The following is a 17,083-nucleotide window of genomic DNA, read 5'->3' as shown; positions in this document are numbered from 1 at the left end:
ATCAGTGATTTCCTTGACAGTGTCATGCTAAGCTCCCAAGGGGGGGGGGGGGCAGTTTAAGTTTAGACTTTACTTGTTTTTGAACGTTCGATAGGAAACAAACTTTAGCATTAGCAATTTTTTCTCTAATTAATATACATATATATATATATATATATATATATATATATATATATATATATATATATATATATATATACACACATTACTGATTTCATTACTTGATGCAGCATTGGTACAGAAAATACAGAAATACAATACCCTCATTGATGTACTGCCACATGATATCTACATAATTATCTCGGTCACTCCTGCTTTGTTCATGGTAAAAGCCAAGGGCATGCAGAACCTCATGCTGAATTACTCCTCTAGCCAGGCATCCATTCCTTGACACAGATACAAACTGGCTTTCTCCAGTTTTCCCTATATATGACCAGCATCTGAAAGTGTCAAAATAGAGTTGTATTAGAAACCATTCTGAATTGTGAGAAAGAACACAGGATCATGTAATAAACAATATTTACACACTTTTTTGTTGTCCTACAAGTTTTGAGCTTGTTTAGTGTAAATAGTTTGAGGGGAGGTGTCAAATTGCAAAAATGCCGGGTGGATCAATTTAATTATAAAATAATTTGCATACTATGCCAATGTATTTGCAAACTATGCCATGCAAAGACAAATATTTGTTTTAAGAATAACATAAGGTACTTCAAAAAGATCTGTGGAGTCAACAATCATAGGGTTTAGATTACGAGTGGAGCGGGAGTTTGCGCAAGCATTCAAGTGTTAAAACCGCTAGAAGTAATTTTTTTGGGCTCTGAGATTTGCACTCATATTACGAGTTAAAAGTAAACATTTTGCTCTCTCGCATTCGTAATGTTCCGTTAACAAATAGACTTTTAGAAGTCTAGAAATCAAAATCGCATTCCCCCATAGACTTCAATGGAGCCGAAAAACTTGAACAAGTCGCGCAAACACGATTGTGGTTATTTAAAAGCACAACATAAGAATATAATATTGCATATTTCATAATCCAATGTTCTGCAGAATATGTTCTACTTATACTTAAAGATGTATTTACATATATATCTGATGTATTTGTGCACAAAAATATATTTATACATATATTCTGTATATGTACATGAGAATATATATATATAGGTATATATATATATATATATATATATATATATATATATATATATATATATATATAAAAGATGCTCAAAAAACAAAGTATTGCAGTATGCAGTGATACCATTTTTATTGGACTAACATAATATTTCAAAGACAAGCTTTCGAAATATTATGTTAGTCCGATAAAAAAGGTATCACTGCATACTGAAATACTTTGTTTTTTGAGCATCTTATCTACTGGACTAACACGGCTACTCCAATCTTCGCTATATATATATATATATATATATATATATATATATATATATATATATATATATATATATATATATATATATATATATATATATATATATATATATATATATATATATATACATATATATACATATATATATAATATATATATATATATATATATATGTACATATATAAAATATATATAAAATACATAGAACATATTGCCCTATGTGAAGAACATTGGAATGTGAAATATTTGCAGTAAATACACAGTATGACACTGTATTAAATATTAATATTGCATAAATATGCTGTTCATCTATTTAAAGGGACATAAAACAAGTTGGGATAGAGACAAAATATTATAGGGGGATATTTATCAAAGCGTCAACTATGTTGCATTCACGGGCGTCAATACGCTTGCCTAACATTGCCGTGAATCTGAATACGATCTCTATATTTTTGAGAAAAGACGTCAAAAACACACGCACCAAGTACAGGGCGATGAGCATCGGACTGTTGTTAACTAACAGTCATCGATGACGATGTTATTCGAGTTTTTCCCAACTTTATTTATACCATTTCACTAAACTCATAACTAAACTGCTAAAAAGTACACTAACACCCCATAAACTACCTATTAACCCTTAAACCGCCACCCTCCTGCATCGCCGCCACTATAATAAACCTATTAACCCCTATTCCGCCGCTCCCCAACACTGCAGTCACTAAATAAATGTATTAACCCCTAAATAAACTTATTAACCCCTAAACCTCTGGCCTCTCACATCACCACCACTAGCTAAACCTATTAACCCCTAAACCGTCAGCCCCCCACATCTCATAAAACTAAATTAAGCTAACACCTAAACCTAACAACCCCTTAACTTTAAATTAAAATTACAAGATCCCTATCTTAATATAAATTAAAACTTACCTGTAGAATTAAAATAAACTAATTTTAAACTATAAATTAACCTACCCTAACTATTATACTAAAATTAAATTAAACTACCAATTAAATAAACTAAATTACATATTAAAAAAACCTAACACTACTAAAATTATTTAAATATACAACTAAACAGTTTTACAAAGTACTAAATTACATAAAAACAAACAAACAGTAAGTTACAAAAAAATAACAAACACTAAATTAAAAAAATAACAAACAAAATGATCCAAAATAAAAAAAATGACACATAATCTAATAGCCCTATCAAAATAAAAAAGCCCCCACAAAATAAAAATACCCTAGCCTACAATAAACTACCAATAGCCCTTAAAAACTAAAAACCTCGTGGGTGAAAGAGGTATTCTATGTACCTAGCATTGGTAGGAAGCGGGGAGTGGCTATTTTATTGGGGAAGAGACTATCCTACAAAATATTAGCAAAATATCTTGACCCAAATAGTAGAATTTTAATTTTAAAGATCAAATTGGCAAATTCTGTCTATATACTCTGCAATATCTATGCCCCCAACAACTTTGACTCTAAATTTTGGGACTCAGTCCAAACTAATATTTTACAAATGGGGGAAGGGACTGTCATTTTAGCAGGGGACTTCAATATGGTACCTCGAATACCCATTGACAGGCATAGGGGGAAAAAAAATACCTGTTCACAATCTAAGAGAGATAAGCTAGAGGCCAGAATGTTTAGAACCTTAGAGAGTAACTTGGCTCTTAAAGATTTATGGAGATTACAACATCCAGATCAAAGAGACTATACGTGCAAGGCTAGAAACGCCAACTCTCTCTCAAGAATAGATTTATTTCTAGTTAGTGATAAAGTTATAAAGATAGGCTCTACTACTAAGATTGCACAAATAACCATTTCAGACCATGCTCCAATTCTATTAGAGATCCCTATCTGTGGTAAAATGCACCCCTCACGGCGGTTTTTTTTCCCAAAATTTTTATCATCCAATTTAAAGTTTAAAAACTGGCTAATGAATAAAATGAACGAATTTTTCTCTTTAAATTTGGGCTCAGTCAATAATCCAATTTCTTTATGGGAAGCGGGTAAAGCCGTAATGAGGGGCGAGATTATTGCATATATGGTCAAACTAAAAAAGAAAACCAATCTTAGACAAAATCAAGCATTCAAAGCCTTGACCAATTCTTATAACAGATATTTATCCCATCCCACCCCTCTGAATTGGAGACAATATTCTAATGCCAAGAGAGAGAGAGATACCCTACTGATCCACAATTCGGTCCAAGCCGACTTAAGATCTAAAGCAAAGTTCTATCGCCATGGGGACAAGGCCGGTAAACTCCTGGCTAGTCTATATAAGAACGTACAAGGGAATTCTTCAATTGACTCATTGCTAGAATCTGACTCTTTGATCACGGATCCGAAAGAAATATTAGAGACTTTCTCAGATTACTATAAGGGAATTTATTCCTTTAGGGAATCGGATATGGTAGCTTCAAGAGGTTTCTGGGAAGGCCTGGACCACCCAGTTCTTACGGAAGAGGCAGTAAATAAAATTAACACCCCTATATCGGATCAAGAGATCCTTCAAACCATTAAGGAACTTCGACCAGACAAAGCTCCTGGGCCGGACTCATTGCCCAATGAGTTTTATAAGTTACTGGCATCGACTGTTACTCCACACTTAAAAACACTCTTTAATTATTTCTACATAGAAAGGAACCCTATTCCTATATCCTTCTCTGCCTCTACGACCTCACTGATCTTAAAGCAAGGTAAAAATCCTCTAAAAAAGGAGGCTTATCGGCCCATAGCATTACTAAACTCTGATTACAAGCTATTGACCTCGATCCTAGCTAAAAGACTACAGAGTGAGATTGGGCCTCTCATTAAGGAGGACCAGGCGGGGTTTCTAAACAAACGCAACTTAACAGCTAAAATCAGAGAACTCTTTCTGATCCTTGACTACTTTAATAACTCTGTGGAAACACCATCTCAAGATCAAGTGGATCTAGCGGTGGTAGCCTTGGACGCAGAGAAGGCGTTTGACTCAGTACATCATCGGCATATTTTGTCTTCCTTGCTATCCTTCGGTTTTAAGGATAACTTTGTATATTTTATTAAAAATCTTTGTGAAAACTCTTCTACCAAGCTCTCTATTAATCAGCTAGAATCTGGTCCAATTAAACTTCAAAGGGGCACCAGACAAGGTTGCCCCTTATCTCCTTTGCTCTTCGACCTAGCCATTGAGCCTCTTGCTCTTAAAATAAGAAAAGATCTCCAAGGTATTAAGATAGGGTCAATGGAACAAAAAATTGCTCTGTATGCCGATGATGTACTGGTCTATGTCTCAAATACCAGATCCAATATCCCCAAATTACTCTCGATTACAAATTCTTTTGGAGCCTTCTCGGGTTATAAAATTAATTTGACCAAATCAGAATTAATGTGGATTAGGAAAAGTGAGACATCTATGACTGACTTACCTTTCAATGAGGTTAAATCTCACTTCAGATATTTAGGCATTAATGTTTCCCCCAATCCACGAGAGTGGTATGATCTTAATATCTCTCCAGTCCTACTTAAGGTAAAGGAGTATATGAAGAACTGGCAAAATTTCCCCCTCTCATTGACGGGTCGAATCGCTCTTTTCAAGATGGTCCTTCTTCCCAAGATCCTCTTCCCTTTACAAAATGTACCAGTAATCTTGAAAACTAAAGACTGGAAGAGCCTGTGTAAGGCCCTTCGGTACTTCCTATGGAGATGCAAAAGGCCCCGAATTTCGATCTCTAGATTGCATTTGCCCAGGAGGTACGGTGGCATGGCTCTACCAGACCTCAGTAGTTACAGCTTGGTCTTCTTAGCTCGAACTGTGATAGATTGGCTACTAAATAAGAATTATTTCACGAATAACAGTCTTGAAATGAACATATTATATCCGTATAAGCCTACAGCGTTAATCCATTGCCCATTACATTTGATTCCTAAGGAAGTGAAATCCCTGAGTTCCATATACACAATTTTACAAGCTTGGAGAAAATTAGGACACAAATTAGACATAGACCTATCTATTCCGAGATTTCAAGGATTATGCGGCAACCCGGAATTTCAAAGAGGTACCCAATCGCAGGTCTTCCAGAGATGGAATAGCCTCGGATTGACTTATCTCACACAATTTATAAATCAGGAGGCCTGCTTAATTAAAACTTTTGAGACCTTAAAACAGGAATTCGAACTAAGCAACAAAGACTTCTTTGCGTACCTACAGGCTAGGCATTATCTTTTCTCCCTTATTAGTAAATATGGCTGGTCCTGGTCTTGGGGGAAACTAGATAACTGGCCTATTCTGGTTAAAAATAACCTATTCTCCATCTCAACTTGGTACAATTTGCTGGTCAGCCAGAAAGGTGAATCTAATCTGGAATATATAACGCAAAATTGGAATTTACTATCGCAAGAGCTAGACATAGACCCCAACCAGGTTGAAAAGTCTATAGCCATAATAACACAAACCACCTTGTCTGCTAGCTGGAGGGAATCACATATCAAGCTATTGTATAGAACTTATTATACCCCGCTCAAAGGATTTAAATGGCATAACTTCAATTTTAATATGTGCCCAAAATGTTCCCTTCCAGCGGCGGACTTAGTTCATATGATATGGACTTGTCCCCGATTAATGCAGTTTTGGAGGAAATTAGAATTTTGGCTCACTAGGGTGCTGAAAATTTCGCCTTTCTCTCTCTCCTTGGCAGAAGTAATTTTTTTTGCTGAACCCCCGTCAACTCATAGCTCTAAAAAAATAATAAATATGACAATTCTGGCTGCAAGGAATTTAATTTTTAATAAATGGCGAAACACTTTAATCCCGAGTATATCAGAAGTTAAAAACTACATGAAAAAGCAATGTCTCATAGAGCAGCTGGACATAACCCTGGCTTCCGAAAGAGACATAACTCTCTTTTTCCAGAAATGGTCTAGATTCATCAAAATCTTCCCCCAGAGAGAAATAGATAACTTAATATACCCCCTTAGAAATACAGAGACAGTCTTATTAGGACGTTGGTAAGAAAGGCTTTCCCCCTTTTCCTTTTTTTTTTTTTTTTTTTTCCTTTCTCTTCTCCTCTGTCTCTCTTTCCCCCTCTCTCTCTCCCTCTTTCTCTCGCTCTTCCTTTGTGCCGCCTCCCCCATCCCCCTCTTCCCGCAGAGGTCGGATGGAAAACGGTTAAACTGAAACTTGGTTTAAAAAAGTCTGTGCTTTTAACTATTTATGTGTTAATAGGAGACCTCCTCTCTTTCTTATTTTTTTTGTATATGTATTTCTCCTGAGAATTGTTGATTATTGTTTATGTTGCAAACTCAAAACTGAATAAAAATTAGTATAAAAGAGGAAATAGATTGGAGGCAACAGATAAGACATACAGATAGAGAGAAATTGTAACATTCTATCTGACACAGAAAGTTCAAGTTGTTTAGGACTGTATTTTTTCTGTTATGTCTGATTGGATAAGACTTTGTTGTGTTAAACTCAATACGGCTGATATGTATTGTATCTCTGAATTTTTGTTCATAATTTTACCTCCAATAAAAAATACATTTAAAAAAAAAAAAAAAAAAAAAAAAAAAAAAAGGGCCTTTTGTGGGGCATTGCCCCAAAGATATCAGCTCTTTTACCTGTAAAAAAAAAATACCCCCCAACAGTAAAGCCCACCACCCAACCAACCCCCCCAAATAAAATAGCAAAATAATTTTACATGACTTACCATCAATGTATCAGCCTTATACTCAAGCATACTACATGAGGAAGGCCTACATGTTCTCAGTTTTATTCTTAAACGACACACTAGTTTCCCTGAGAGATGTATTGATTTTTTGGAATAATTAACCCGGTTTCTCCTTACCCATAACTGCTTTGTCTTCGAGGGCCATTATTACCTCCAGAAATGTGGCACAGCAATGGGGGCAACATTTGCCCCCTCATATGCCAATTTATATATGGGATACTTTGAAACCCAAATTTGGGGGATATTTGGCCCTCGAGGACAAAGTAGTAATATACGGAAGATTTATAGATGATCTCATTTTAATCTATAAGAATAATACTGAATTATCTATAGAGGAAATCATAACATTCTTCAATAATAACAAACTTAATTTAACATTTACGTCTAAATCCAGCAACACATCAATAGGATTACTAGACCTAACACTAGAAAATGATCTAGAAGGTAAAATAATAACAAGCATTTATAGAAAAACCATTATCCAGGAATTCCATTTTGAGATCACATGCGTAAGGGCATCCCAAAGGGTAAGTATTTACGGATTCAGAGAAACTGCCCTTCTTTATACCTATATAACAAGCAAGCAAAAGAACTGACAGAAAAATGAATAACAAGAGGATACAAAAAGAATACATTACTTAATATCAAACAACAAGTAGCAAGAATGGATAGGGACAAACTCCTAAACAAGAGCAAAAAACAAAACAAAAAACAACAATCACAAATGAAACACAAAGAAAAGGAGACAGGGAAACAACATCAAGAGAAGAGATGTATTTTACAACCAAATATAGTAATCAATTCTATATCATCTCCAATATTATTAAGAAATACCTACCGGTATTAAATGAGAACAATTCTTTAAGGAATAAACTAGAAAAATGAATTAAGTATGTAGCTAAAAGAGCACCAACAATTTGAGACATGGAAGCCTATTTATCAAGCCGTCAACCGCAAATACGCTGGAATTCTGCGGCGTAATTGTGGCGAGCCTGATTCCCCTTATTTATCAAAGCCTACAGACCAGCAAAAGTTGAAATCTGTGATGTAACATACAATCCGCCGGTCTCAGTCCGACACAGATTGATGCTTACGTCATTGCAGATGTTCTGAATGCAAATTCGGCACTATCTGTCTACTTTTGCTAGTTATCAAATATCTACCAGGTAAGCTCGCCCAGAGTACCTGGTTTTCAATCCTCCACCCTCGAGGCGGCGGATGCCATAGAAATCAATGGGAGTCTGAAAGCAGCGAAAGCTCATGTTCGCTGCTGCCCGATATGCCATTGATTCCTATAGGAGAATAAAAGTAATGTTTACACCTAACACCCTAACATGTACCCGAGTCTAAGCACCCCTAATCTGCCACCCCCTACACCGCAGCCACCTACATTATATTTATTAACCTCTAATATGCCTCCCCGCCACCGCCGCCACCTACATTATGGTATTAATCCTTAATCTGCCGCCCGCCACCGCCGCCACCTACATTATACTTATTAACCCCTAATCTGCTGCCCCCGACATCACCGTCATCTACATTATGTTATTAACTCCTAATCTGCTGCCCCACCACCGCCGCCACCTACAGTATATTTATTAACCCCTAATCTGCCGCCCCCGACATCACCACCACCTACATTATGTTATTAACCCCTAACCTGTCGCCCCTACACCGCGGCCACCTAAATTATACTTATTAACCCCTAATCTGCCGCCCCCGACATCACTGCCACCTACATTATGTTATTAACCCCTAATCTGCCGCCCAGACACCGCCGCCACCTACATCATTGGAATAGCCAATAAAATGCGAGCTCAATCCTATTGGCTGATTGGATCAGCCAATAGGATGAAAGCTCAATCCTATTGGCTGATTGCAACAGCCAATAGGATTTTTTCAACCTTAATTCCGATTGGCTGATAGAATTCTATCAGCCAATCGGAATCTAAGGGACGCCATCTTGGATGACGTCATTTAAAGGAACATTCATTGTTGAAGAAGACGTCGAACGAAGAGGATGCTCCGCGTCAGATGTCTTGAAGATGGAGCCGCTCCGCGCCGGATGGATGAAGATAGAAGATGCCGTCTGGATGAAGACTTCTGCCCAGTTGGAGGAAGACGTCGGCCCGCTTGGATGAAGACTTCTGTCGGCTTCGATGAGGATTTCTGTTGCTTCGTTGAGGATGGATGTCAGCTCTTCAGAAACTGTAAGTGGATCTTCGGGGGTTAGTGTTAGGCTTTTTTAAGGGTTTATTGGGTGGGTTTTAATTTAAGATTAGGGTTTGGGCTTTTGAAAAAGAGCTAAATGCTCTTTTAAGGGCAATGCCCATACAAATGCCCTTTTCAGGGCAATGGGGTGCTTAGGTTTTTTAGATTAGGTTTTTATTTGGGGGGTTGTTTGTGTGGGTGGTGGGTTTTACTGTTGGGGGGGGGTATTTGTATTTTTTTTTACAGGTAAAAGAGCTGATTTCTTTTAGGCAATGCCCCGCAAAAGGCCCTTTTAAGGGCCATTGGTAGTTTATTGCAGGCTAGGGTTTTTTTATTTTGGGGGGGCTTTTTTATTTTCATAGGGCTCTTAGATTAGGTGTAATTAGTTTAAATATTTGATAATTTATTTTTTATTTAGTGTAACTTAGTGTTTATTTTTTTTTTGTAACTTAGGGTTTGTTATTTTGTGTAACTTAGTTGTTAGTTTTTTGTAACTTTGTAATTTTTAATAGTAGATGTAAATTATTTGAGTAGGGTTAGGTTTTTAAATATATAATATAGTTAATTTAATGTGTAGTTTAATGTAATTTTATTATAACAGTTAGGGTAGATTAATTATTAGTTTAATAAAGTTTATTGTAATTTTAATATAACAGTTAGGATAGATTAATTATTAGTTTAATATAGTTTAATTTAAATCTAAAGGTAAGTTTAAATTTATTATAAGATAGGGATGAGTTAATATTTAATATAAAGTTAGCGGGTTGTTTGGTTAAGGGGTTAATAGGTTAATTTAGTTTATGGCGCTGTGGGGGGTTGGCAGTTTAGGGGTTAATAGGTTTAATAAGTGTTAGTGATGTGGGAGGCCAGAGGTTTAGGGGTTAATACATTTAGTTAGTTGCAGCGGAATAGGGGTTAATACGTTTATTAGAGATGCAGCGGTGTAGGGGAGCAGCGCAATAGGGGTTAATAACTTTATTAGAGTTGCGGTGGGCTCCAGGAGCGGCGGAGTAGGGGTTAAACATTTTAGTATAGTGGCGGTGTTTAGTGACAGGGTATAAATAAAACTGTGAAAAAGCCAAATAGCAGCGAGATTGATGACTGTTAGTTAACAACAGTCCACTGCTCATCGCCCCGTACTTGGTGTGCAGCTTTTAGACAGCTTTTTTGTTAAATATGGGGAGCGTATTCAGATCCGCGGCCGCAATGTTAGGCGATGTCAGGCGAGCGTATTGGTGCCGTCGAATGCAGCACAGTTGACGGCTAGATAAGTAGGCCTCAGAGAATGGATTGCACATCAACACACATCGTATACCTCATCACATGCAAACAATGTCTACAACAATACATAGGCATCACAACACGCCCTCTAAAAGATCGAATTAGAGAACATATCAATTCAATAGAGGAAGAAATACCTAGAACCCCAGTAGCCAAACATTTGCATTCACATGAACAAAGGCTACCCAATTTATCCTTTATAGCAATAGAACATATAGAAAAAGATCCACTAGAAGGGGACAGAAGCAAGAAACTTCTCAGAAGAGAAGTATACTGGATTTTTACACTACAAACTAGAACTCCAAAAGGAATGAATACAAGGTATGATGATAACCTATTCATAGAATGAGCATTAAGTATTTAAATACCAAAACAGCTAATAAATGAAATTAAGTAAAAAAAACAACAAACAATCAACTAATTCACAATCTTTACTTAGGTGAGCTTCTACTAATCTAACTATCAATTATAAAATATAAACACTAAAGAATTATGAAATAGCCAATTGAATTATATATGTTCTTAAAATTACTAATTTAACTATAATTCAAAGTGATCCTTGACATCGCTCAGAATATCATAAGACTAGAAAACATTAATCATACACAACAATATAACTAACCCATCCCTATTCAAAATCACCTTCATTGATTTACATTCTTCTTTATTCATTTATACTCTCTCTTGGAGAACCATCATTTTAGCATTTAGAGGACATAGATAAGGACCCATATAGTTAGGAATAAGGAGTAGAAATTAATTTCAGTAGTTCTTCCAACTAGTTGTATACATTCAATAAAATATATAGAATATAGATTAATTATATCCTATATGTATAAAATAAAGGGGTTGTTAGCAAAAAATTGGCCCTCTCTTTCCTCCTTTCCTCCCCTCCACATATCCCTCAACTATAGACATTAGTTGGTAAAAATAGCTCACACTTAGGAGCATGCTAAACATCAAATATGAAAAATAACATTTTTAGATTTATAACAATTAAGTTAACGTTTAGCATTAGTGTTTGAGGAAGCAACTATAGGTATTGAAAGAAGTCTGAAAAGATTTCATTAGTTCTCTTAATCATTGTATAAACATATACATTTTTTATTAGAAAATAATGTTAGATTGTTATGATCTGTACATTTGCCCCCTCATTCCCTTGGATCATAGTAGGATGCAATAATAAAAATGATAGTGATATATGAATCAAATGAACTATTCTTTAACTATCTCAGTATACTATAGCCGCTGACTAAGCAGTCATTCCGGGCACTTAGTGATTAATAGACAACAGTAACACACACACACCCCAAGCTATTGGCTCTAGCTACCTATATAATGATCCAGAGCATGAGAGGGCACTATCTCTGATGAAGCGAATGTATGCGCGAAACGTGTCAGTTAAGGGACTCAACTCATTGTATATGAAAAGCCTGTATCCAATAAACTAATGGATATACTATGGGACCCAGCGTCTTTCTTTCCTCTCATCTAGAATTTCAGTAGCTCTCATCCTATTGGCTGATTTGAACATCCAATAGAATTTCAGTAGCTCTCATCCTATTGACTGATTTGAACAGCCAATAGGATTTCAGAAGCTCGCCTCCTATTGGCTGATTCAAATCAGCCAATAGGAATGTAACATACCAGTCCATACCATTAACTGGGTTATGTTTAGAGGATATCAGGAAAAAACTGGATAATATTAAGGTAAATAAAACTCCAGGCCAAGATGAAATACACCCAAGGGTGTTAAGGGAATTTATCACTGTTATAGACAAACCTCTACTCTTAATTTTTCAAGACTCATTATCCTCAGGCATGGTACCCCAGGATTGGCGTAAAGCTGATGTGGTGTTACTCTTCAAAAAGGGAAGCAGGGATGATCCAGGAAGCTATAGACCAGTTAGTCTGACATCAATAGTGGGGAAGATATTTGATGGGATTATAAAGGATTATATTGATGAGCATATTCGTGTAAACAAGATTATGAGTTCTAATCAACATGGTTTTAGGATAAATAGATCATGTCAAACTAATCTAATTAGATTCTACGAGGAAGTAAGTAAAAATATAGATAAAGGGGAATCAGTTGATGTGATATTCTTAGATTTTGCAAAGGCATTTGATACAGTGCCACATGAGAGATTAATGCACAAAATTAAGGGAATGGGAATAGCTGAAAATGTTAGCTCATGGATAAATAACTTGATAAAAGATAGGGAGCAACGTGTAGTAGTAAATTGATCATACTCAGATTGGACAAAGGTAATCAGTGGAGTCCCCCAGGGATCAGTACTGGGCCCTGTTCTTTTAATATTTTTATAAATGACTTGGAGCAAGGATTAAATAGTGACATCTCTATTTTGATGATACTAAGTTAAGTAAGGTCATTAGGTCAGAGCAGGATGAACTTTGATTACAAAGGGATCTGCAAAAATTAGAAATATGGGCAAGTAAATGTAAAATTAGATTTAATATGGAAAAATGCAAGGTTCTACATTTTGGAAGTAAAAATAAGCAGGCAACATATTTTTTAAATGAGACAAACAAAGGGATTTAGGAGTAGTAATAGATAACAGGCTAAAGATGGGTGCACAATGCAGGGCAGCGGCTTCAAAGGCTAATAAAATACTAGCATGTATTAAAAGAGGCATTGATTCAAGGGAGGAAAGCATAATTCTGTCACTATATAAAGCCCTGGTAAGACCTCACCTTGAGTATGGAGTGCAGTTCTGGGGACCGATCGCAAAAAAAGATACTGTAGAACTAGAAAAAGTTCAGAGAAGGGCCACAAAGCTAATAAGGGGATTGGAGAAATTAACCTATGAGGAGAGGCTAGCCAAACTGGGTCTGTTTTCTTTAGAAAAAAGGCGCTTGAGAGGTGACATGACTACTTTATATAAATATATTCAAGGCCCATATTCAGAGATGGCAAAAGCTCTGTTTATTCCAAGAAAATTGTTTCTGAGATCACAGTTTAAGGTTGGAGGAAAGGAAATTTAATCTCCTGCAATAGAAACATTTTTTTCACTGTAAGAGCAATAAAATTGTGGAACTCATTACCAAAGGGAGGTAGTGAATTCCAATACCCTAGATACATTTAAAAATAGTTTGGATACATTTCTGTATTTAAACAAAATTCATGGATATGATTGCTAGTATTAAATGGGTCAACTTTTAGTGGGGTTATTTAAACTTAACTGGAGCTTTTTGTAAGTATTTTAGATTTGTATAGGTTGAACTCGATGGACTTCAGTCTTTTTTCAACCTTATCTACTATGTTACTATGTAAGGGATGCCATCTTGAATCATGTCCCTTGCATTAAGCTTCATTTTACGGCGGTGACCATAAGAAGAGGAGCTCCACGTCAGATGGCTTCAGGATTGACCTGCTCAGTGCCGCAGGGATGAAGATAGAAGATGCTGCTTGGATAGAGACTTTGATGCTTGGATGGATTAAGACATCGTCGCCTGGATGAAGACTTCTTCTGCCTGGATGGATGAAGACATTGCCGCCTGGGTGAAGACTTCTCTGTCTGGATGTCGGGACTTCAGAACTGTAAGTGGATCTTCGGGAGTTAGTGTTAGGTTTTTGTTTTATTTTTTGGGTGGGTTTTTATTTTAGATTAAGGTTTGGGCTTGTAAAAGAGCTAAATGTCCTTTTAAGGACAATGCCCAGTCAAATGTAATGGGCAGCTTAGGGTTTTTTTTAGAGTTAGGGTTTTTATTTGGGGGGTTGGTTGGGTGGTGGGTTTTACTGTTGGGGGGTCTTTGTATTTTTTTTACAGGTAAAAGAGCTGATATCTTTGGGGCAATGCCCCACAAAAGGCCCTTTTAATGGCTATTGGTAGTTTATTGTAGGCTAGGGTTTTTTATTTGGGGGGGGGGGGGGCTTTTTTATTTTGATAGGGCTATTAGATAAGGTGTAAAAAAATAAAAATATTTTGGATAATTTCGTGCTTGTTATTTTTTGTAACTTAGTGTTTGTTTTTTGTAATTTAGTACTTTGTAATATTGTTTAATTGTATATTTAAATAATTTTAGTAGTGTTAGGTTTTTTAATATGTAATTTAGTTTATTTATTTGGTAATTTAATTTTAATATAATAGTTAGGCTAGGTTAATTTATGGTTTAAAATTAGTTTATATTAATTCTACAGGTAAGTTTTAATTTATATTAAGATAGGGATCTTGTAATTTTAATTTAAAGTTAAGAGGTTGTTAGGTTTAGGGGTCAATAGCTTAATTTATGGTGATGTCAGGGACCGGCGGGATAGGGGTTAATACATTTTATTTGTGTTGGCGATGTCGGGGGCAGCAGATTAGGGGTGTGTAGACTCTGGGTTTATATTAGGGTGTTAGGTGTAAGGGTAACTTTTTTTCAACCATAGAAATCAATGTGATATGCTTCATTCTCTTGCAGCATCGATCATAAGCTTTCGGTGCTTTCAGACTCCCATTGATTTCTATAGTATTCGCAGCCTCAAGGGTACACTGCATCGGAATAGCCGCAAGCATACCTGTTAAATGTTTGATAAATTGGAAAAAGTGTCAAATATAGTCAAATGTGTATTCGGAACATCTGTAATGATGTAAGCATCGATCTGCATCGGATTGAGATCGCGGGATCGTATGTAACGTCACAAATTTCAACATTTGCCGATCTTGATGCTTTGATAAGTACGTCGGATCAATATCGCAACAATTACGATACGGAATTCCAGCGTATTTTCTGTTGACGCTTTCATAAATATACCCCATAATACGTATTTAAATTACTTTACCTGCAAACTTATACTGCAGTGCCTCACCATTAACCCTTTCTTTTTAGTTTCTGAATTGTAAAGCTCTAACTGCCCCCACACAATTCCTTTTATGGCTGTATCTATGTTTATTGTTCTTTTGGTAGAATGCAAAAATGTGCTTGCCTAGAAGCTGTGGACTCAGTTGAAATACAATTCCTGTGTCTAAACACTGATAAGAGGGGTGGAGTTAGCTGCTCCAGGCAGCTTAGCCATGTAATTAATTTTGCTTATTTTTGAAAATTATTTTAAAATACTTGCCAGCATTTTTAAACATTTTTTATGCAAACTATTTTAAATTAATTAGCCCTTTTAGGATATGCACAGATCTCAACCTGATTAATGGCACTTTAACTGCAAAGGGCTCCAGTGCACTTATGTATGTCTATATAAGTGTACATATGTATTTATGTGTTTATTTTTGTATAAAAATACATATGTACACACATATAAATATACATATAATATACATTTTTAGACATACATATGTATGTATCTCAATGTTAAAGCCCTTTGCCTGCCTTTTTTTGTAACTCATGAGACCTCATATCTTTGAGCCCTTATTATTTTTTAATGTTATATTTTTCAATAATTGTTATTATATAGTGTTATGTTGAGTGTAACTGTACTTTTAAATGTATTTTTGATGAGTTTCGTGACACTTTTTTGTTGACCATAACAGTTAATCAGAGATCTGAGGTCACGGTAACATTCTAGCTTGGATTGCGATTTGCACCTTTACTTTCAACTTGTAATACGAGCAGAATTTAACTTCCGCAAACGGCAATGAAAACCCAATATCGCTCATGCTCTAAACGATATTGCACCACTCTAGCTCATAATGTTCACAATGTAACATACCCACTTCCAGAGGCAATGTCTAGAAAGGCCTCTTCTGTTGAGCGTTGCACAAACTGAATACAGGTCAGTGTTGTGAAGTCCTGCAGAGCCTTCTCTATGAACTTCTTCTCATTGTTGGCTTAAGGTGGGTGAAAGAAAACATGTACTATTGTATTTAGGACATGACTTGACAAAATGTTGTTTAATATTAGTTGTATAAAACAGTTTTTCATCTAGTTTGATTCATGTAAAACCTTGTGTACAATTCTGTTTTTGGGATGAGGTTTAGATTTAAAATTTACAAGATCACCTTGTAGTAATGGCCATGAAAACTGTGTCCTAATAGGCATTTCATTTAGAGTGTTCACAAAATATATTAAAAAAAAAAAAACATTTATTCTTTAATTATTTTATATACACATCAGGGCAGGGAGAAAGCTTCAGATTCATTTTGTTTGTGTCTCTATACTTTATTTCTGATAATGTAGGAGAGAAAGCAGTATACTGTGCACAGATATTACTATTACAGCTATCAATGTCTGGTTTCTGGATAGAGGGCTTTGCACATATTCTACAGCTGGCTAGGCAGTAAGGCAATATAGTAAGGTGTGTGGTGAAGGAACAATACAGTAGTATCACATGGCTCATAGTAGGAAATATGAGCATAGGTAATTTAATTCTCCATTGTTTCACAACTTTAACAGCAAAATCTGTAATATATATGACAAAAATTCTATTTATGGCATAACATTTTTCAAATATATTACTATTTTTTCTGACTACAATGTCCTTTTAAGTACAAATTTGAATACAATGAAAGTAGAGGAATAGGGGCTGTAATGTATA

The 17,083-nt window shown here is 35.7% G+C and overlaps 1 protein-coding gene across 1 annotated transcript in view; it reads right to left on the bottom strand.

Annotated features, from left to right (window-relative positions):
- LOC128635824 (embryonic protein UVS.2) overlaps positions 1 to 17,083 on the bottom strand; it is a 106,001-nt gene that overhangs the window by 54,005 nt on the left and 34,913 nt on the right. The window contains exons 5-6 of the mRNA XM_053688933.1: positions 16,259 to 16,376; positions 262 to 440 (exon numbers count right to left, since the gene is read on the bottom strand). Of these exons, the coding sequence (XP_053544908.1) occupies positions 262 to 440; positions 16,259 to 16,376 (297 nt within the window). The remainder of the gene's footprint in view (positions 1 to 261; positions 441 to 16,258; positions 16,377 to 17,083) is intronic.

This window comes from Bombina bombina, chromosome 7 (genome assembly GCF_027579735.1).
Source record: "Bombina bombina isolate aBomBom1 chromosome 7, aBomBom1.pri, whole genome shotgun sequence".
In the NCBI taxonomy this organism is placed as follows: domain Eukaryota; kingdom Metazoa; phylum Chordata; class Amphibia; order Anura; family Bombinatoridae; genus Bombina; species Bombina bombina.
The sequence above is the reverse complement of the archived record's forward strand: the minus strand, read 5'-3'. Positions and strand labels throughout refer to the sequence as shown.